Raw genomic sequence first — 22230 nt, 5'->3', positions numbered from 1 at the left:
AAAAATGCAAGAGGCAGGTATCATTGTACGTGTGGAGTACTCTGAGTGGTTATCACCCATGGTGATAGCGCATAAGAAGCGGTCCAATAAAATCCGGGTGTGTGTAGATTACCGCGCTCTGAACAAGGTAACTATCCTAGATGGTTTTCCCACACCTTTCATTGAACGTGTGCTCGAAGATGTAGTAGGGTATGTATTGTAGAGTTTCATGGATGGGTTCAATGGATACAATCAGTTGGGCATCCATCCAGGTGATCAGCTTAAAACGGCCTTTGTGACTCCCTGGGGTATTTTTATCTACACTAGAATGTCTTTTGGGTTGAAAAACGCTCCACCCTCTTTCAATCGGGCGGTATATCTCATCTTTTGTCCTCTGCCTACGGATCATCTTCGCATCTTCATGGACGATTTTTCGACCTTCTCAGGTGCTCAATGTTCAACCCCAGTGGAAAATCTAAAGGAACACCTCGCTCAGCTCTCTGCTATCTTCCTCAAGTGCAGAGAGGCACGCCTAAAGCTAAACCCTAACAAATGTCATTTTTTGGTCACTGAGGGTACACTTCTAGGCCATGTGGTGTGTGCTAAAGGTTTAGCGTCCGACCCTGAGAAGATCGTGGCAATCTTAAAGTTACCACCTCCCATCAACCCAAAAGGGGTGTAGAGCTTTGTAGGCCACACAAGCTATCATTGCAGGTTTATACGCATGTATACATAGGTGGCTCAACCTCTAACCCGCCTAACCAGTGCTACTGTTCCCTTTCAATGGTCAAATGCAGAGGTTGAAGCTTTTGCATATCTCAAAAAACGCCTCACTGAAGTGCCTATCCTAGTAGCTCCCGATTGGTCTTTGCCTTTTCACGTGCATACTGATGCCAGTCAACTTCTGTGGGTGTTGTGTTGGCGCAGCCTAGTAAGGAGTACAACCTGGATCGGCCTGTTCACTATGTAAGTCGCCTACTCACCAAGGCAGAACGTAACTATAGCACCACAGAAAGGGAAGGTTTAGCTATTGTGTATGCTCTGCAAAAATTTCAGCATTATTTATTAGGGGTTATTATTGATCACCATGCCCTGCGCTATCTGCTCAACAAGCCGCAAGTTGCAAGTCGAGTATGGCGATGGCTACTCTTATTTCAAGAATTTGATTTCGAAGTGGTACTCAGGCCCGACAAACATCATGTCCTTGCCGACCACCTCTCTCGCATTCACGCGGGCGAAGAAGCAACGGGGGTTCCATACGATTTTCCAGATAGCAGTCTCTCTAAGGTGGATACCACTCCGGAATGGTACGGCGATGTTTTGCATCCGCTTTCTGCTGGCGTGTACCCAGAGAACGCTTCTCCACTGCAGAAGAGGCGACTGTTGTTGAAGTCTATGCCATTCACTCTGATTGGGTGTAGCTATACAAGTCAGGACAGGATGGTGTTCTGAGGTGGTGTGTCTCTCCTCATGAAGTGGAGTATATTTTGGAGGATGCCCACAGTGGTCCCACTCGTGGCCATTATCCTGGTCATAATACTGCCCAGAAGATTCTCTAGTGTGGCTTATGGTGGCCCTATATTTTTCGAGATGCAATCGCCTATGTAAAAGTATGTGACGTGTGTCAGCGTTGTGGCCCTAAACCAAGCAAGCAGTCAAACCGTTCTCTGCAGGTCTCTATGGCATGGCAGCCCTCTGAGAGATGGGGCATTGATTTTGTGGGTCCAATTACTCCCTCAGCCCAACCAGGCAATTAGAAGTATCTACTAGTGGCTATAGATTATGCAACAAAGTGGGCAGAGGTACTGGCAACAACGGATTGCACTGGCACTACTGTAGCTAAGTTTCTCTACGAAAATATTTTGTGCAGGTTTGGGTGTCCCCTGGAAATCACCAGTGATAGGGGTAGTCACTTTGTGAATGAAACGATTTCCACCTTGCTTGCCAACTACAAGATTTTTCACCGAAAATCTTGTTCCTATTACCCTAAAGCAAATGGGCAAGCCGAGAGCACTAATAAGGTTTTGATAGCACTTCTGCGGAAAGCATGTCATCTCCATCCTGCGACTTAGGGCTCAAGCTGTCCACGGCACCCTTTAGGCATATCGAACTTCTCTCAAAGCCACAACCAATCACAACCCATTTCAATTAGCTTTTGGTTTGGAAGCGATAGCACCCTTCGAATTCAACTCAGGATCTCCGCGAGTGGGTAGTTTGCGTGCCAATGGAGATTTGGGGTCGGCATCTGTCTCTCGTCTTTACCTTCTGGATGAAAGCCGAAGTTTGGCTTCTCTGGCTTCTGGAAGCAGAGCAGCTTCATCGCAAAGCATGGCATGATCGCCATCTTCGAAAGCCGCAAATAACGCAAGGAGCATTGGTGCTACTTTATCAAGCTAAGTATCTGAAAAAAGCTAAAAAGCTGGTTCCAGCTTGGCAAGGGCCGTTCAAGGTACATGAAATTTTGCCACAAGGAGCAATCCAGTTAGTAACTTTGGACGGTGTTCCATTCCCTCTGGTAAATGGATCCAAAATCAAGTGCTATTACTCCTCTGAGTAAACAGTCTGCAACTATTCCGCCATCTGTAAGTTCTAATATCCCATCTCTTTGCTCCCCACTACCTTTCCACGAGAACGGGTGTTACTGTTACTGTCTCAGTCTCTCCAATACTCTCAGTCTCTGCTATGTCTGTAGAAGTTTCCACCTTTCCTCCTAAGGTATCCTTTCTCCACTCAGTCTCGGTAATTGGATATTGTCTTGAACTTCGTACACTCCAATCACTCTTTCTCTAATTGTTTCTATCCTCAGTGTTATTTGACGTTAGTACTAAGGTCTTTTCAATTAAGCTCCTAGTGTGTTTTGTGATAATTTCTTTAAGTTTACACGCTTCTCTCTGTAGCATGGAGTTGTCTGTCGCTATTGGGAGTTGTCTGTATCTATTGTAAACCCTTCCCATCTCTACTCTCTAAAGCCCAAATCGGGTGCCTTGGCATTGGTGCTTTCCAAGCACATCCTCGGCTGTCTTTAAGACAAACTTCACCTCTACTTACTTCACGGAGCTATAGTTGCAGTCTCATTCCAATCGACTAACATGCTCTTATCCTCCAGAAGAACAACCACACCTGCAAGTGTATCACCCAGTCTACCTCTACTCTAAATGTCCAGCAAAATATAAACTGTCATGCCCATCAACATGCTGCTTTAAACCCTCACAGTTATGGCCATCGCATTCGTGGTTATAGCTAGTAGTTTGAGCAAGAAGATGCTACCTTGAATTCACATCGTGATCCTGGTATTCGCAAGAGTGGAGCCGCTAATATATTCATTAAGAATCTAGATAAGGACATTGACAACAAGGCTTTGCATGACACTTTCTCCATTTTTGGTCCAATCTTATCTTGTCGAGTGGCTTTGGATGAGGCTGGAGTCTCCAAGGGTCATGGTTTTGTTCAGTTTGAACAAGTGGAATCTGCCCAGATGGCGATTGAGAAAGTGAATGGAATGTTAATCAATGACAAACCAGTTTATGTGGCTCCTTTTCTTAGAAAACAAGAAAGAGACTTGGCGAGCTCAGGCTCAATATTCAATAATGTCTATGTGAAGAATATTGCAGAGTCTATGTCAGATGAAGAATTTAGGAGCGTCTTTGAAGCCTTTGGTCCCATTAGCAGTGCGGTTATTATGAGGGATGCTGATGGCAAATCAAAGTGCTTCGGTTTTGTGAATTTTGAGAGCGCAGATGATGCTGCAAAGGCAGTTCAAAGTTAGAATGGCAAATGGTTCAATGAAAAAGAGTGGTATGTGGGTGGTGCTCAGAAAAAGTCAGAGAGGGAGGCTGATTTAAAGGCAAAGTATGAACAACTTCGGAAGGAAAAGATTGAGAAATCGCAGGGCGCAAATCTATACCTGAACCATGTATCATCCTGGAGCTCCAGGAATGGGCCAGCAAATGTTTTATGGTCAGCCCCCTAACTCCCTCCCCTATTCGCCCCCCTTTCCCCCTCCCAAATTCGCCCCCCTCTCCCTCTCCCAATTCGTCCCCTCCTCTCTCTACCAAATTCGCCCCCCTCTCCTCTCCCAATTCGTCCCCCTCCCCTCTCTCCCCAAATTCGCCCCCCTTTCACTCTCCCAATTCGTCCCCTCCCCTCTCTACCAAATTCGCCCCCTCTCTCCTCTCCCAATTTGTCCCCTCTCCCCAATTTCGCCCCCCCCTCCCCCCCCTTCCCCAACTCGCCTCTCCCCCCCTTTCCCAAATCGCCCCCTTTCCCCCTCCCAAATTTGCCCCCTTCTCCCCTCCCAATTCGCCCCCCCCCCCCCCCCCCCCTTCTCCAACTTGCCCCCCCTCTCTCCCCAACTCGTCCCTCCCCCTTTTCCCAACTCGTCCCTTCCCCTGCCCAACACGCCCCCCTCCCTATTTATTTTCGACCTTCTCTCCAATTCGCCTTGCCCTCTCTTAATTCGCCCCCTTCCCCCCAATTGGCCCCTCTTCTCCCAATTCGGCTTGCTTTCAATTCTTTCCAAATTCGCCCACCCGTTCCCAATTCGGAAGTTTCCAAATTCACCCACCCGTTCCCAATTCGTAACCCACTCGCCTCGGCCATCTAGGGTTCGGGTTCGTCAAAAACAACTCGAAATTTTTAAGTGGGTAAGCGTTGCTTCCAAGCGTCCCTGATAGCGAGCATCGAGCATCTGTCGCTGCGCTACCCAATTCGACAGCTTGGCCTCTTCGCTTTCTTTCAGCAATTCGGATTTTCCGCTTTCTCTCCTTCTAAACGCAGTATACAGTAATTGGGATAACAGTATACAGAATTGAAGAATTATCACATGTATGCAAGTGTGGATATGTATGCAATTGTGGATCAGTTTTTGAGTCTGTTCAGTGTCTTACGTTCTTCTGCTCTGCATTGGAACAACTTCAGTCTCTAGACAGGGTGTGCACATCAGTTAGTGTCAAGAAGAATTATAATTATCATGGCAGGTACTAGCAAACCCTCCAGAAAAGCAGTCAAGAAGCCACCACCTCCGCAATTGAGTTCTGCTGAAGAGGAGGAGGATTCGGAAACTAACAGCCAAGATGTGGATGACTTCACTTCAAGTGATGCCAGCGATGAAAGTTACAAAGCATCCCCAACTTCGGAGTCGGATTCAGAAGTTGTCTCTAAATCGGATGCATCAAAAGAAACAAACTTGAAAACAACAGGTAAAAAGAAACACAATCAGGAAATCATCCATCAGGAAATCAGTAGGCTGGCTACATCTAAAAGTCGCACACCATTCTCCTTGGCTGTTTTATCTACAGCTGCCTCGACCGTCTCTCAGCCAAATCCTCTCCAAGGACCAGCTACAGACTATGGGTCTCACAGCATTGGCCGAAGATCTCCCAACCACTGTTCCTATAGAGATGATTCATGATCTTCTGAAGAACTTTCCCAAGGTCAGGGGTCATAAACTCACCGCTACAAGGTTAGGCCATGCTATGGGTATGACAACCTTTCCAGCTTTGAAGCCTGCCACTCGAACCTTCTCTCAGATTTCTAAGGAGGCCACAATTCAGTCATGTGAAGAAATGCTCAGTACAAATCACCCGAACAATGAAAGAAATAAACAGATCTTGGCAATCTTTAGATACTACTTTCTAGCTAGAGATGCCAAAGAAGATAAAGGGAAATGTGAACTGCCCACTACATTATCTCATTGGGACGGTCTTTACTGTTTGCTCCATGCCCAACCCTGTGGATTTCACCAGATCCTTTTTTCATCTTTACAGTCTCGGGCCAAAAGGTTTCAGACCCAGGTGAGATTTGTGCAGCTCAGCTTCAAATGCTTTGCATCCCCTCTCTTGGCATGGGTTGTAAGTATACATGTTACACCAGACGAAGTAGAGGATGATATACGAAGTGTGCAAGGGAAAAGAAAATCCTTAAACATTCATGCTGATCCTACAATCCACAAGAAAAAGAAGATCAAAGCCAAGGTGGCCAAAGATACAGCAGAGTCTCTATTCTCTTTGCCAATATGTGAGAGCCAACAGATTAAAGTAACACATCTTCCGCGGCGTTCTCTATCATCCACCCCTCTCTGTACGCCACCACCAATGTTGACTCCCGAATTTCATGACAAATTGGCGGCTTCTCCGTCGGAGATTCCTCTACCTTCTTCCCCAATATTCACCCATACATATTTGACTCCACCTGCAACTACCATCTCAGCTCCTACTTCAGCTCCTACTCGACCAGTAGTACCTCCTCACAGCGAGCCACCTGTGCCACTTGGGACTCCTCCAGTATCATCATCAAGTGGTGGCCGACTCTACTTCTGTGGTACATCTTTCAGAGAAAGTATTACAAGACTCCAGGAATGCTATCGCCACCATAGAGCTTGGGGCGGAACAGTTAGCTGCTACGCACCAGTGCCACTCTGCCATATACGCAGCTATGGCGGGATCTCTGAAGGTGGCCGAAAGTGCTATCTCGGATAGGGATGCTACGATTTTCGCGCTACAACAAGCCTTGAAAATAAAGTCAGACATCATTGAAGACCTTCGAGCACAAGTACAAATGTTTAGGGAAATGCTTCTACATGGAGATAGACATGCTCAGGCTCAAGCTCAGGCTGGCGGGGGGTTTGGATGGACTGGATCCGGGCCACATTTGTAGACTGCAGGTCCTTGTCAACACTTTATGGGACTATACACACAGCCTCAACCTCCAGTTCAGTACTATAGTCCACACTACCCTCAGGGGTTTCAGTCATCGCCATCGTCCCACATGCATAGTGTTCCTTGCTGCGAAGGTGTTGCTGGTGCACACCGCCATGGCCGTGTCACTCGTCGTCCTCAGTTCACTTCCGGACAGGTGTTACCCTCTGTCGTGCAACAGCTGGCGGCTCCTTTCACAGGCGGCCAGGTTATGGACAACAGAGCCCATCGGCCTCTACCAGCTCAACAGTCCCTACAACGAAGTTCCACCATTGATTTGATGACTCCACCTCCGGAGACTGATCCTTCGAGTGCAGTTATAGCGACTACTCTTTCTCTGGGATGATTGACAGCCTTTTCACTACGATAGTACAGTAGTCATTTCTTATTGCAGTTCAGTCTTTTAGCAGTTTCAGTGGTTCTCTCACCGAGATGGTGACTGGTTTCGTGGCGGGCAACTTGTAGCAGGGCTACAGTGTCACTTTCACAGGACATATAGTTAGTACAATTGGTTTGGTCCGGTTCACACTGGACGGACTCTCTGGGCTGGACAGTGACACGTGGTAGGATACGGACGGTGGTCTAATGGACATTGTGGCCAGGTCACCACCACTCAGTTTCGGGATAGACTTAGATGGCTGACATTTATGAGCCGTTGGTGGCTCTTTATGGTTGTACATATGAGTAGTAGCGGTTTGGTCATTGATAATCTCCTTTTACATCTGGTCCTGCGTCGTCTCGGGAGTATAGAGTCTAGACACACAACACGTCTTCACTATCCCTGCACATTTGAGCCTCGACACCCTATTGTACCTGAGAGTCCTGGGCTGGAGCTGAGTGTTCTGCCACGCCAGAGTCTGTATCAGTTCTTTGAGATAGTCGAGTCATTTGTTGTGGTCTGCTGTTGTTGTGTCGCTGTGAGCTCAGTTGTTGTCTATTGTTTCTTGTTTCAGTCTATTTTGAGTGAGATTGTCACGCACATTGCACTCAGGAGCACCCACTGTAGAGAGCACGACACACTATCTGCGCTACACATATAACAATAGTGGAATCCATATCCTTGCCAGCTGTGCACCTCTATCACCATCTCTCTCAATGTAGTCAGAAACCTCATCTACGTACATACCAAATAGAGTAGGAGAGAGCGGGCAGCCCTGCTTCACCCCAATAGTGGAGTAAACCGGCATGGATAGACCCTCTGGGGTGCGTACATGCCCCACTACTGATCTGTATAATGCCATGACCCCCCAAATGAGCTCTGTGGGTACTCCCATCTGCTGTAATCTGTGCATCAATCTAGCTCTGGGCAGTGTGTCAAAGTCTTTGCGGAAATCGACAAAGCTACAATAGATCCGTCTCCCACGCGATCTGCCCTCCTCAATGATGGCTTTGAGTGTCAAGATATGGTCAAGAGTAGAGAAACCCCTCTTGAAACCTGCCTGCCCGCCGGCTGCGCGTATCCCCTCCCTCTCTGCCCATCTACTGAGCTGCTGCTCAAGAATAGATGCGTACAACTGTGCCAACGTGTGTCCAATCATGATAGTGCGATAGTTCCGAGGCTCCATAGGGTCTCCCGACTTGAAGATAGGTACAAAAGTAGATAGGCTCCAAGTATCAAGCAAGCCCTCATACATGGCACGGTTAAATATAACTGCTAGAAGCTCTGCTAGTAAATCTCTGGCATGCGTGAAATGCTCAGCAGCTAAGCCATCATGATCATATGCTCTCCCAGTCCTCATCCTGTCAATGGCCTTCCTCACCATCTCAGCGGTGAAGGTGTAGCAAGTAGGGGTTGCTGCCTGTGGCCTATGTGCTACAGTAAACTGGTAAGAGATGGTCAACGACACAAAAGTATGATCCACTGCCACACCAACAGGTCTGGGTCCAACCGTGAGATCCTTGATACTAGAGATGAGACTCGGCTGTGCCATGACGTAATCACTGTGCTGGCTCCATGTTTGTGTGGAAAGCATGTAAAACCCCCTGCAGCGGGAAATCTCTATAGGCCATTCAAGATGACCAATCCATGTGCAGTCCCCATGTCTATCAAGTGTCGTCCATACTCAGTATGTTCCCCATCTTGTGATAGTCTGGATAGGCCCATCTCTGCAATATCCAGCTCTCTCAGCATCTCCTCTGAAGTATCATAAAAGACTATCTGATGATGGGCAGTCCTAGCATTGAAGTCCCCTAGAATGATGATGTCACCATCTCTAGAGGACTCCCATATGTCATCATCCAAAATAGAAAAGGGGGACTGTCCTCTGTGTGGTGCATACACTGACGTGATCGGGGGAAAGTAGCAAATAGCAATGTAAAGTTATTTGCCTGTCTCCGCTCTCAATCTCACCCACATGTACCTAGCTTGCTCATCCCTGCGAGCTATATGTATCAATGGCTGCAACTCCTCCTTTAATAACACTGCCACTCCTCCTGAGCCCCGCCCTGTATGCTCTGATCGTGTCTCGTGTCTACAGGCTGTCTCCTATCTGTATCCACTAATGTGAGGCATAGACTGCCCAAGGGCCTGATGTGTCTCAGAGTAGAAGACGATGTGTCTTCCCGTAAAACTATCCTCAAAAGCACCCACATGAAGGCGCATAGATCCATTACAATACCAGGTCGCCACTCTGAGTGTGGTCCCATAGGCCTCACACCGTCATGTGGAGCGTTGCTCTAATATTACTACTCTCCCATCTCCGTAAAAGGCAATCTTACCTTTTTCCCTTGTTGCTCTAATCTGTGGCATTACCTCCTGCATATGAGCGATCTGTGAGAGGGTAAGGTCATCCCTGAGAAAGATGCCCGTTTTCTTAAGAGTTGTTCTCTTCTTCAAAAAATCCTCCTTCGCTTCCATGGAGGAAAAACGAAGGATGAGTGCCCTTTCTTTCGAGGTTTCCCTCTTGCTCCGATTTTTCTTGTTGCCCACTCTCCAAGCTCTTGAGTGCATTGGCTCATGAACCCCTATCAAAGCCATGAGTTCTATCACCTCTTCGTCCACATTATCTTTGTCTTTAAGGCCACAAATTCTCACATGTAGAGAGTGCACACGAGCGCCAGAGGCTACTGCAAACTACAGCGAGGAGGCCTCCAACGACCAAGTTGGCGCATTCCCTTCAGTCATTAAACGCTTAAGGGAACTCTTGTAATCTAAGCCGTCCAAGTGGAGGGATATAGAAGTACGCCTTTGAGCCCTCTCCGTTAAGGCCTTCTTTTAGCAGGCCAAAAACGTCCCTCGCCCACCACCCAACCCTCCTGCCATTCACATCTGTCAGCCCCACACCCTTCATCTTGCTCTTGGCTCATTGCTTTTTGGATGATTAACACCTTTTCTCACTTGCAGCTCTCGCTACTTAAACATATAGCTCATCCCACACGTGGTCCCTTGTCTTTGAACGATGTTTGCAGTGATACCTCTCGACTCTCATTTAGCTACTTTTTGTTGGGGCTTCATATTGGTGCTCATCCTCAGCTTTTTCAATATTGGTTAGAGATTTTTTGAATATAGGCAAGAATAGTTTTGCGAGGCTCAAATTCAGTTAGTGGTTCAACCTGCTGCAGTCTTCGTTGGTCATGCAACTCACGGGGATAGTGAGTGGATTAGTGGCAGGCAATCTGTAGGGATCTGCTGTGATCTTGCAGCAGAAGGAAATTTGTAGCCAGCTACTGTGATCTTGTAGCAGAAGGTAGGTAGTATTGCTTGAGACGGCAACCTAAGAGTCAAGGTGCCAATTGGAGCAAGGTGTATCTACTGTATCAGGTGTACCCATTGTATCGAAGGGGTCCCGGGTCGCCTTAGTTGGTGGGCCCTAAGTGTGCCTGAGGGGTCAGACCCAAAGTGTGCCTACGAAAACCCCCCTCTACTCCTGATGCAAACTTCAGGTGGAGCCCGTGGAGGAGTGCCTCAGGTGGCAGCATTCAAGGGACAATCTGATGCTCCTCCACATCGTGTGGACCAGTGGGCCAAGGTACCGAGGCGTGGCCAGGTAGCCGTGTGCATCAAGGACTAAGGTCTAGCCGTATGGACCAAAGGTACCAATGGATGGACCAGAGGGACACCCTGTTCTAGTGGGCCCACACCGCCAGTAGATGGGAAATTTTCTTGAAGGGAGAGGTGATTAGTTGGGCATTGGAGACAGGTTTGAGGAGAACATTTTTCTTCTGAATGCGAGTATCGTATCTAGCATGAATTTGTACTAGCGTACTTTTGAAATTATACTAGGTATCGCTTGCACTAACTAGCAACCCAATAATATCAAAATTGTAATGAATTATTTTGAATAAAAATATTTCTGGAAAGCTCTTCAGAATGTTTTGGAAATCTGGGCTATCCCTCAAATTTTCATTATGTTGATCTCTCTCATGCTGAATTTGTCAGCACCCTGTGTCAACACGCCAGACAAAGAGTTTAAGAGACTTAAGCCATAGAGTTTCTGATAAGTTTTCAAGTTTCATTAATTTTCCACTCTTCATTTACTAGAAGGCTGATAAAAAAACATTATTTTCAATTTGTTTCTGCAGGTGGCAGAGGAGCTTTATCAGTCTGGTTTCATAAGCTATCCGCGAACAGAAACAGACTTCTTTTCAGAAAACTTTGACTTACAGGTTCCTTTTCTTTGAAGACGGTGGATGAGTCTACTTGGCTATAAATAGGACAGAATTAGTAGGCTCTGCATTATAAAGCGACATGCCAGCTATTGCACTTTTATAGTTTCTTGTTGCTCTCTAAGATTTCTTGAATGCGTTATATTGAAATAGAAAGCGTTTTTGGAATTGATAGTTTGTGAAAAGAGCAAGAATGCTGTTTACAGTGAGCAACACATGCACTGAAAACAAACTGGCTCTGAGCTTTGTAAGGTAGTGATTATCTAGACAGGGAAAATAATACAAGTGAGAATGTCTAAGACGATATATTGAGCTCCCAGTAACTAGTAATAGAACGTAAAGTTCTCATTGTGAGCAACAAGATGGAGGGTATACTGGAGATGCTGGCTAGGATTGAACTGGGTGCTTAACTGAGATTAGAATTTAGCGACCATCCTGATATTGTTTGTCAAGCAGTCTTTGAACTAGCTGAAGTTTTCTATTCCAGTTTAATTTGTGGTGTAAAGGAGAGTTGAAACTCGGAAGGAGGTGCTTAGCCCTCTTGAGTGTAACCTCTTCTTCCATCCAAGAAAATAAAAGAGGATTGTTTTTTGTTTGTCATTCTAACCATGCCTTTATAATATGTGTATGTCAGAATATTGCTAGACAACAAGTGCAGCATTCAACATGGGGAAATTATGCTGAACGCCTTCTTGACTCTGCCACAAATCTATGGAGGCAGCCAAGTAATGGTGGTCATGATGATAAGGCTCATCCCCCTATTCATCCTACAAAATATTCAAATGGTGAATTGAATTGGTCAAATGATCACCTGGTAAGTCAAGGGACTCATTTATGAGACTTCTTCTCTATCCACCATGCAAGGCACAAGATTTTCATGTGAACAGGAGAAAGTGGATATTTTAAAGACTTTATTTCTCGAAGAGGAAGAAAGTGCTGCTTACTGTTTCTCACATGCTCCATAGCTAAGTAAGCAACCTGGGGTTTTATTGTAAGCAGAGACTTTATGAGCTAGTTACCCGCCATTTCCTCGCTTGTGTCTCCCAACCAGCAATAGGCTATGGGACAACCGCATCAATCGACATTGCAGGCGAGAATTTTACTGCTTCTGGTCTCATGATTACAGCGGTAAGTTTCTTACTGGATACATTGACAATATGTTTGCATTCTGACATAAGCTTGCTCAAAGTACAAGATTTGTAGAGGTTTTACCCGTCTTTTATTCTTTGCCAATGACATTTCCCAAGACATGTATAAGCTCCCAGCCTTTCAGAGCTTTCATCGATTCCAGGTCAATTGTTATCTATTGGATTTCTAGTTGACAACCTTTTTGAATTTCTCCATAAGGGTGACCTGCCCTTCTAGTCAGAGATGTATATCATCTCTGGAGTCCTTACAAGAGTAGGCGCTCAAAGTGGCCCTTGGGAGGTTAAAAAATGGCTTAAAGCCCTACTAGAGGATCTATTCCTAAGTGTCATGTGCAGAGGGTGGCAAGCCCAGGACCAAAAGTAGTCTTCAGTATGGAAATGCCCAGACATGAAGCCATGGAGTATTAACAAGACAGGCCATGTGAGGAGGCAAAGGCTCGAGATCAAAAGTGAACATGAGACATTCAAAATGGAGGTAGAGGGAGGGCAGTTGGATAAATATGGCCAAAAGACAGTAGGAAAGGCTGGGCTACAAGAATTGAAAGCAGGTGCTGCTGTTTATTAAGCTAAATTATCTTTGGGGAGAAGAGGGTAAGGGAGAGGTGTGGTTGGCAAGGGGAGAGAGGGCTGGGGAGCGTTATTTTAAGACTGGAGTAGCAAGTGAATGGGTAGAATGGGGCTGTAGAGAAAGGACTATTGAGGCGAGACAGATAGGGATGTGTAGCGCAGTAGAGGCAGCTTGCAATAGTCGTAAGGTCAAGGGGAAGGGGGAGGGTTGTTTTCCTGAAGTAATCTTGTGGGCAGATTCATAGATAAGAACTTGAAATGCAAGTGCTTTGTTGAGCGACTTTGCATCTGATTGTTTGAATAGGTGAGAACTGAGGAAGCTTTTCATTACTCTGTAATCAGAAAAACTATCTGGAAGTATAGGTGAGAACTGATGAAGCTTTTCATTACTCTGTAATCAGAAAAACTATCTGGAAGTGTACCGCTTTGAGTCTTGGGGAGGGTCTACAATTCCAACATTTGAAGTGGGTCAGCAGGTATTATCTACTTAAAACTTAGCTTACTGAAAAGAGCATCTTGGTGCTAGCTTCGAGGAGAATGATGTCAGCTTTAAAATGATCTACCAGTCTTTCCAAAGGAACATTATTATGCATACCACCAGGACTCAGATGGTGCAAAAAAATAATGTATAAACAATGCAGTAATTAAGCTTTCCAAGTGTCAAGCATGAATGCAACTTGCAAAGATTTACGGATGTATCCATCAACAATGGAATCACTTTTGACATTAGTAGGTCTAACTGGCTGTAAGCCATGGTATCTCCATTATGAGAATTTGCCTAGTATGGCAGAGGCAGCAGTTTAAATTATTGCTTTTTACATTCATTGCCTGATGTCTTTCTGCATGCTTTATCCATCCATGCTGGGCTTACTTTGAAAATTGATAGGTTCAACAGCTGTTAAAGCCATGTATTTGTATTTGTATTATGAGAGTTTTCTGCATATGGTGGAGACATCAGTTAAACATTCTGCTTTGTTGTGCCATTGCATAGAATGTTTTTATTTGAGACATGTGAAGCAACGGCTGCATTCACTCAACAATGAAACCATGGTGTCATGTCAACAGTTTGTTCCAACCAGGCTCACCTTGGACATGGGAACGACAATGCCCCCTCCCCTTCTGAGTGAGGCGGACCTCATAAGCCTTATGGACCAGGTGATTACTGCAACTATCATATGTGCCACAATATACAACAAAAAATATTTTCTTTTTTGAACATAAGCCTCATGGATCAGGTGACTACTGCAACTATCATACGTGCCATAATATACAATAAAAAGTATTCTCTTTTTTGAACCCAAACCAAACAATTGAACGATGGAAAGAGATCTTGATGTTAAATGAAGGCCTTATGAAACTATCAATTGAACATTTAGCAAATGTATGCCCCCATATTGATGCTACCACAAAGAGTGCTTTGTGTAAAGAGATTAACACGGTCTCTTAACTGTCAAAAGCTACATTCTGAGATGATTAAGTATGCTTAATGCACTACTAAATTCAGCATGTATAGTTTTTTAATATGTTAAATCTTCCAGACAGGTATTGGGACAGATGCAACAATGCATGACCACATTAAAAAACTTTTGGACAGGTGCTATGCTGTCAAGGATGCCAATACGCGCTTCAGTCCAACAAAACTGGTAATTTTTCTTGTCTTCCACGGCTTATATTATCATATTGATGTTTTCTTGGGTAAGGCAATTCAACGGATGGAGTTCTGGATTCTCTACTAACTGCATTTAGGCATGAATGCCCTTTAACAGACACACTCTTTCTACTTTTAATAATGTGAAACTGTAAGCCATCCATATCCTTATGCATATTGTAGGAATGCTGAAAAAAATTGGAAAAATGCTTAAGTACAAATATTCAAGGTCATAAATTGAAAGAAGAAACGAAGAAGGCATAGGAGCGTCGAAGAAAACCATAGTTTAATGATCTCTCTAGGAAATTTAAAGAGCCTGGAGAACATTCAAAGGAAGCTTACGACAAGGCCAAATCCTAGACTTAAATTCCAAGATAGGGAGACTCGAATCACTTAGAATACATATGAATAGTAGGTTCAACATATCTACCAAATCCGATGCATCTACCTTTGAAGAGATGCCTCCAAGCAAGAAGCATGGATACAAGGAGCAACACAACAAGACAAAAACATGGTGCTACTTTAAGTGGTATGAAGTTTTAGTTTCCAACATGTAGGCTCTTCTTCGTACTTTAAACATAGTTTTCATCAGACTCAGCAAAAACTGTGTTAGGGTCAGCCCAACTTCGACTGTCAAGATCAAGGTGTGAACTTTGTAAATGCCTGTAAAGGCCTCAAAAACCTAAAATGAAATCTCTCTTCTTTTTGCACACCAGCCGTGCATTATCTTCTCTCTCTCTCTCTCTCTCTCTCTCTCTCTCTCTCTCTCTATATATATATATATATATATATATATATATATATATATATATATATATATATATATATATATATATATATGTAGATAGGAGACACGATCAGAGCACAAAGGGCGGGGCTCAGGAGGAGTCGCAGTGTTATTCAGGGAGGAGTTGCAGCCATTGATACATATAGCCCGCAAGAATGAGCAAGCTAGGTACATGTGGGTGAGATTGAGAGCAGAGACATGTAGATATCTCTACATTGCTATTTGCTACTTTCCCCCGAGTACGTCAGTTTATGCACCACCCAGAGGACAGTCCCCCTTCTCTATTTTGGATGATGACATATGGGAGTTCTCTAGAGATGGTGACATCATCATTCTAGCGGATTTCAATGCTAGGACTGCCCATCATCAGACAGTATTTTATGATACTTCAGAGGAGATGCTGAGAGAGTTGGATGTTGTAGAGACGGGCCTATCCAGACTATCACACGATGGAGAACACACTGAGTATGGAGGACACTTGATAGACATGGGGACTGCACATGGATTGGCCATCTTGAATGGCCTACAGAGATTTCCCGCTGCGGGGGGTTTTACATGCTTTCCACACAGACATGGAGCCAGCACCGTGGATTATGTCATGGCACAGCCGAGCCTCATCTCTAGTATCCAGGATCTCACGGTTGGACCCAGACCTGTTGGTGTGGCAGTGGATCATGCTCTTGTGTGGTTGACCATCTCTTTTCAGTTTACTGTATGACACAGGCTACGAACATCAGCCCCTACTAGCTACACCTTCACACGGGAGACGGACTCTGTATACATAGATGGGATCTACAGACGCGTGTGCACAGAGGAGCCGGGGCGACTTTTGGAGGAGCTTACTACTATACTGACACAGACACTACATGATGCAGCAGCAGAGGCATACCCACATACCCAGCCTGAGCAGAGACGCTGTCGGGGAGCGTGTCCTAGAACAGTTGGTATGATGAGGAATGCCGGGAAACTAGAGCTAGACTTCAGAGGGAGGTGCTTTTGGGGGACATGACTCACAGATTGAATTCCGACGCCTGGTGCGGCGGAAGAAGAGGACATTTTTGGCTCGCCTAGAGCAGGATCTATACCAGCTATTCTTGAGTTAGGACTCACGTGAGGCATGGCCGCTCTTTCATGAGCACTCCCCCCCCCCGCCATCACTTCTACAAAGGCCTGGGGCCAGTATGCATCATCTCTGTACACAGTTCCTAAGCAGCCCCCCCTTCTCGCCCCCCCGATCCATGCCCACACACATGTGCTTTTTTCACCGTTGAGATGGTGAGGAAGGCCATTGACAGTATGAGGACTGGGAGAGAATATGATCATGATGGCTTAGTGGCTCAGCATTTCTTGCATGCCAGAGATTTACTAGCAGAGCTTCTAGCAGTTATGTTCAAGTGTGCCATGTGTGAGGGCTTGCCTGATACTTGGAGCCTATCTACTATTGTACCTATCTTCAAGTCGGGAGACCCTATGGAGCCTGGGAATTATCACACTATCATGATTGGACACACATTGGCACGGTTGTACGCATCTATTCTTGAGCAGCAGCTGAGTAGATGGGCAGAGAGGGAGGGGATACGCACAGCCGGGCAGGCAGGTTTCAGGAGGGGTTTTTCTAAGCTTGACCATATCTTGACACTCAGAGCCATCATTGAGGAGGGCAGATCGCGTGGGAGATGGATCTATTGTAGATTTGTGGATTTCCACAAAGCATTTGACACAGTGCCCACAGCTAGATTGATACGCAGATTACAGCAGATCGGAGTACCCACAGAGCTCATTTGGGGGGTCACGGCACTCTACAGGTCAGTAGTAGGGCATGTACGCACCCCAGAGGGTCTATCCACACCGGTTTACTCCACTATTGGGGTGAAGCAAGGCTGCCTGCTCTCTCCTACTCTATTTGGTATGTATATGGATGAGGTTTCTGACTACATTGAGAGAGATGGTGACAGAGGTGCACAGCTGGCAGGGACATGGATTCCACTATTGTTATATGCTGAGGATATTGTGTTGATCTCTGACTCTCCGGAGGGGATGCAACGTCGCTTGGATGCTCTGCATCGGTTTGCCCAGGAAAGTGGTCTGTGCGTCAACCTTGGTAAAACCAAGGTCATGGTATTCAATACCACCCCACAGTGGATCAGGAGGTCAGCGCCAACATTCACTTACGGCGAGGAGAAGGTGGAGTATATAGATTGTAGCAGGCTACAGTGTCACTTTCACAGGACACAGTTACAGTTAGTACAGTTGGTTTGGTCTGTTCACACTGGACGGACACTCTGGGCAGTGACACGTGGCAGGGATATTGATGGTGGCCTAGTGGACATGTGGCCAGGTCACACTTAGCTGGCTGACATTTATGGGCCGTTGGTGGCTCTTTATGATTGTATCTATGAGTAGTAGCCGTTGGGTCATTATCATTATCTTTGCATGGATGGTCTAGTCGTCGTCGTCTTGGTAGCGAGTCTTACACAGAGTCTTGCACCACAGTGCCACCATCCCTGCATATCTAAGCCTCGACACCCCATTTGTACTTGTGAGTCCTGGGCTGGAGTTGAGTGTGCTGCCACGCCAGAGTCTGTACATGGTTCTTTGAGCTAGTCGAGTCCACATGTTCTGGTCCACTGTCGTATCTCTGTTGTTATCCATTTTTTCTGTGTTTCATTCTGTTTGAGAGAGTTTCCATTTGTTTGAGTGAGATTGTCACGCACATTGCACTGAGGGGCACCCACACTGTAGAGAGCACGACACATTATCCGCGCTACAGGTGCTCTCTTTTTGGCGATCATGGTGGGACCTCATATGAAATCTCACTCTGTGAGGTGCAAATCTTGAAGCTAGTTAGGTTTATCTAGCTTCGCCTACCTTGCCTAGCTTCGCCGACCTTGTTTAGCACTGTTCTCCTCTCGCCTAGTCCCACTGGTCTAGTCCCCTCTCGCCTGGTCCAACTGGTCTAGTCCTCTCTCGCCCTGGTCCAACCTGTCCTCGTCCCTGGTCTAGACCTCCTCGACCCTGGTCTAGTCCTCCTCGTCCTTGGTCTCGTCCCTGGTCTAGCCGGGTCTAGTCACTTACCTGGTCTGGTCTGGTGGAGTCTAGACCTGTCACAAGTTTTCTTGCCCCAAGCTTGGTTGGACTGGTGGTCACTGCATGACACATACAAGGCGGTCAGTCGAGCGTCAAAGCTCACTACTGAGCCCTCTGAAGTACTATCACAGAAGACGACCGTTGACACCTTGTAGAAATCCTTCAACCTCATCACCTATACCTCCACATACCACATCACCCATTCCTTCATCCGGTTCCCCGTCTTCCCGATCACCTTCTCCAGTAAAGCTATCTCCTATTCTGAGACAGCAAGCTGTTGAGCAACAGGCTTAGCAAGGAATCATGGAGCCACTAGCTAGTGTTTTGGCCAAGGTAAACATCAAGTTCCCTATCTTCGAAGGGCTTTCTTCAGACGATGCTCACGACCATGCAAGAAGATTTGTATCTCTTTGTAGGGGACGTGGTCTGAATAGAGAAGATGCTTATTTGGTACTATTTCCATCCACCTTGGATGGCCTAGCAAATAAATGGTACAGCCAATTTGCAGAGAACCATTTTGCAACTTGGGTAGCCTTAAGACAACAGTTCTGTGCAGCGTTCAGGCGGGGTGACTACCAGGAGAAGGTGTTGGATGAGTTGGCCAACATGGTGCTCAAGCCAGAGGAGACTTTTGCAAAGCTTATGACTAAAACTAAGTTGCTGGTGGCCAAGCTCCCCCAACAACCCGGTGAATTCATGGTTAAAAAGTGGGTGGAGAAGGCGCTTCCCAAAACTTCTAAGCAAAAACTCCGAGAGAGTCTCCGACCCGACGCCACTCTCAAGGAGTTCATCACAGCTGCTACTAGGATAGAGGGGGCTAGGAAGCTGTTCAACAACTCTCCTCACATAGATACTCCCTCTGTGTTCTCGGAAGGTAGTCCTGCTGCTCCTTTAACTTCTTTACGCAAGAAACTGGAAGCCCTAATGTTACAGGGCGAGCTCTTCAAGAGGAGAGGTCCTTCTCTCTTAGACAAGAGAAGCCTCCACATCATGAGGCATTGGAACAGATTAAGCGCGAGCTAGAAGAGCTCAAGTGTCAGCAAGAGACTAAGGCTACGGTTTGGTGTAGCTCATGTCGCTCTCCAGGGCACCCTCCACAGGAATTTTCTGCCACTTCTGTGAAAAATCTGGACATGAGGACAAGGATTGTTACTACCTCAAGGGATTGCGACAAATACAACAAAGTCTTGGTCCTTCTCTCCAACAAGGGCTAGCACCTGCATCCAACATGGTCTCACCCTACGGCCATCAAAACCCGATGCCTCCGCTGTTGACAACACCCCCTATGCAGCAAGGTATGCACAACCACTTTGCACCCCACAGCTTTTATCATGCCAGTACTCCCTCAGTTCCCCAAAGCTTCTACACCTTAGCCTCCAACTCCATGCAACAACCACCTCGTCCCCCGTTTTGTCCTTCCAATCGGCCCATACTCTGCTATAGATGCGGAGAATATGGGCATTATCAGAGCAAGTGTCCTTTACCTGAGGGGTCCCCTCCTTGTCGTCATTGCCCGGATTCGAAGGATCACTATAGTAAGGATTGTCCCACTCAAAGGGCATCCACGTCTCCAGGCTCGACTCAGAACAAGCAAGATTTCACCTTCCCGAAGATAAACTTGGTTACTGTGAACACCGTGCCTCAACCATCACTTGCTACTCATGTGGTTAAGCCACTGCAAGTGGAGGAGCCTGCTGGTGTCCTTACTCGGGCACAAAGAGCAGCTCTTGGTCTTAGTCTGTCCACAGGTCCACCTCGTCAGTCCCCACTTCCTCAATCTGGTCTACCTGACCCAAAGGACAAGTCCTTCACAATTGCTCAGAGCAAACCAACTTCCCTGTTATCTGACATTGATGGAGTCTTCTTGGAAGCAGTGGCTGACTTGGAACAGATTAAGGTCCCAAAGGGAGCCCAGTTCGAAGGCGCCAAGCCCACAGCAGAAGCCATCTTGAAAAATACTTTTCAGCAGGTCACTATACGACATGCTAAGGCTCGACGCAACACTCAAGAGTGACACCCTGTCAGTCATTTAGTCTCTGTACCCGGGGCTGGGCCTAGTAGCAGGCACCTCCCTGTACAGACCTCAGAGTCTTATTTGATTTCCTATCCAACTGCTCCCCTCATCGATTATAAAAGTCCTCGTCTCACTGTATCTATTCTTGGGCACCAGCTATCCGGTGTCATCGTGGATGGTGGATCTTGAATCAATTTGATGCCCGAATTCACTATGATGGCCTTAGGTCTACAGCCTACCCGACCTGCTCCTTTCACTGTTACATTGGCAGATCGAAGAACAGTCTACCCAGTGGGCATAGCCGACAAGGTGCCTCTGAAGGTACAAGATTTCACTTTTTACTTGGATTTTGTGGTAGTTAATCTTCCCCAGGTAGAGGGAGGTTATCCCTTGCTGATTGGTATGCGGTGGTTGTGACATACGAAAGCACTTCACGACTGGGAAACGACGCCATGTGATACATACCCCTGGCTCTCCAATGCAACAAATTCGTCTCGAAGGAGGCATGGATCCGGTCGTTCAACATAGCTCTTTGTCAGTAGAGTCCAACCCTGACTAGGAGCAGCCGGTCCCTCTTGATGGGTCCGATGAAGACTTACTGCAGTGGTTAGAAGCTACATGTTCGATGCCATGCTATGTAGTCTCTCTTCAACCGTTGCCAACAGATTCACCCTCTCTCCCTGATCCTACACTTGAAGCCAGTATTCCCAGTCAGCCAAGTGGGTCAGTCTCTGATGACCATCCTTCAGAGGGTCCCTTGATAGAAACCGTCGGCCTGGGTGAGCCTACAACCCACCATAGAAGGGGGAAAAAGTCTCCCTTGCAAGAGTTGGCCAACACCCCAGCTCCTTCCTTAACCTCCACTCCATCTGCCTCTCCACCCATGCCGGAGCACTTTGAGGTATCTGAGGATTTACCATTCGCAGAGCTTCCATGAGGATGGTTGCAAGAAGAGTATGCTGATTTCAACATTGATCAGACGCCAGCTCATAATATCCAGAAGCTCACAGAGGCGGCACGGTCTTCTCTCCCTGACGTAGCCTCGTCCATTGCACTGCCTGACCCAGTCAAAGAGGTCAACCTAGACGGCCCTGACAACCATCAGTCCATCTTGTTAGCTGCTTGGTTATGGGATCACCCAGCTATACTCAACCAGGTAATCTCTTTCATTCACTCTTTCAAGGATGTGTTTGCCTGGTCTTACCACGATTTGGAAGGAATCCCAGCAGAGCTAGGAGTCCACACAATTCCTCTGGTTGAGGGGGCTAAGCCTGTCAGAGGACGGGCTTACAAACTGAATCCCAAGTATGCAGAAGCAGTCAAAATCGAGCTGGAAAAAATGCAAGAAGCAGGTATTATTGTACCAATAGAGCACTCAAAATGGTTGTCCCTATGGTTATTGCCCCAAAGAAGCAGTCCAACAAAATTCGAGTTTGCGTCGACTACCAGGCTCTGAATAAGGTCACAATCCCGGATGGATTTCCGACCCCTTTCACTGAGAGAGTCCTTGAAGATGTCGTTGGCCATGTACTGTATAGTTTTATGGACCTGTTCAGCGGCTACAATCAGTTAGGAATACATCCTGACGACCAAGTCAAAACAGGTTTTGTGACTCCCTGGGGTATTTTCATCTACACTAGAATGTCTTTTGGGCTTAAAAATACACCGCCTTCTTTCAATCGCATAGTATATCTCATCTT

General features: G+C 46.4%; 1 protein-coding gene and 1 pseudogene across 3 annotated transcripts in view; both read left to right on the top strand.

The window, feature by feature from the left end:
• The window catches only part of TOP3A (topoisomerase 3alpha), a 222178-nt gene that overhangs the window by 80153 nt on the left and 119795 nt on the right, over positions 1-22230 (top strand). For all 3 annotated transcript variants that reach the window (XM_086526459.1, XM_086526458.1, XM_086526460.1), the window contains 6 exons: positions 11196-11279; positions 11914-12093; positions 12279-12407; positions 13396-13470; positions 14060-14149; positions 14533-14637. In XM_086526459.1, the coding sequence (XP_086382585.1) occupies positions 11196-11279; positions 11914-12093; positions 12279-12407; positions 13396-13470; positions 14060-14149; positions 14533-14637 (663 nt within the window). The remainder of the gene's footprint in view (positions 1-11195; positions 11280-11913; positions 12094-12278; positions 12408-13395; positions 13471-14059; positions 14150-14532; positions 14638-22230) is intronic.
• Positions 2204-3949, top strand: LOC147443655 (polyadenylate-binding protein 2 pseudogene; annotated as a pseudogene).

The sequence above is a fragment of the Adiantum capillus-veneris genome, chromosome 13 (assembly GCF_014529385.1).
Source record: "Adiantum capillus-veneris isolate H3 chromosome 13, ASM1452938v2, whole genome shotgun sequence".
NCBI lineage: Eukaryota > Viridiplantae > Streptophyta > Polypodiopsida > Polypodiales > Pteridaceae > Adiantum > Adiantum capillus-veneris.
Note: the sequence above shows the minus strand (reverse complement) of the source record. Positions and strands in the feature narration are given on the sequence as shown.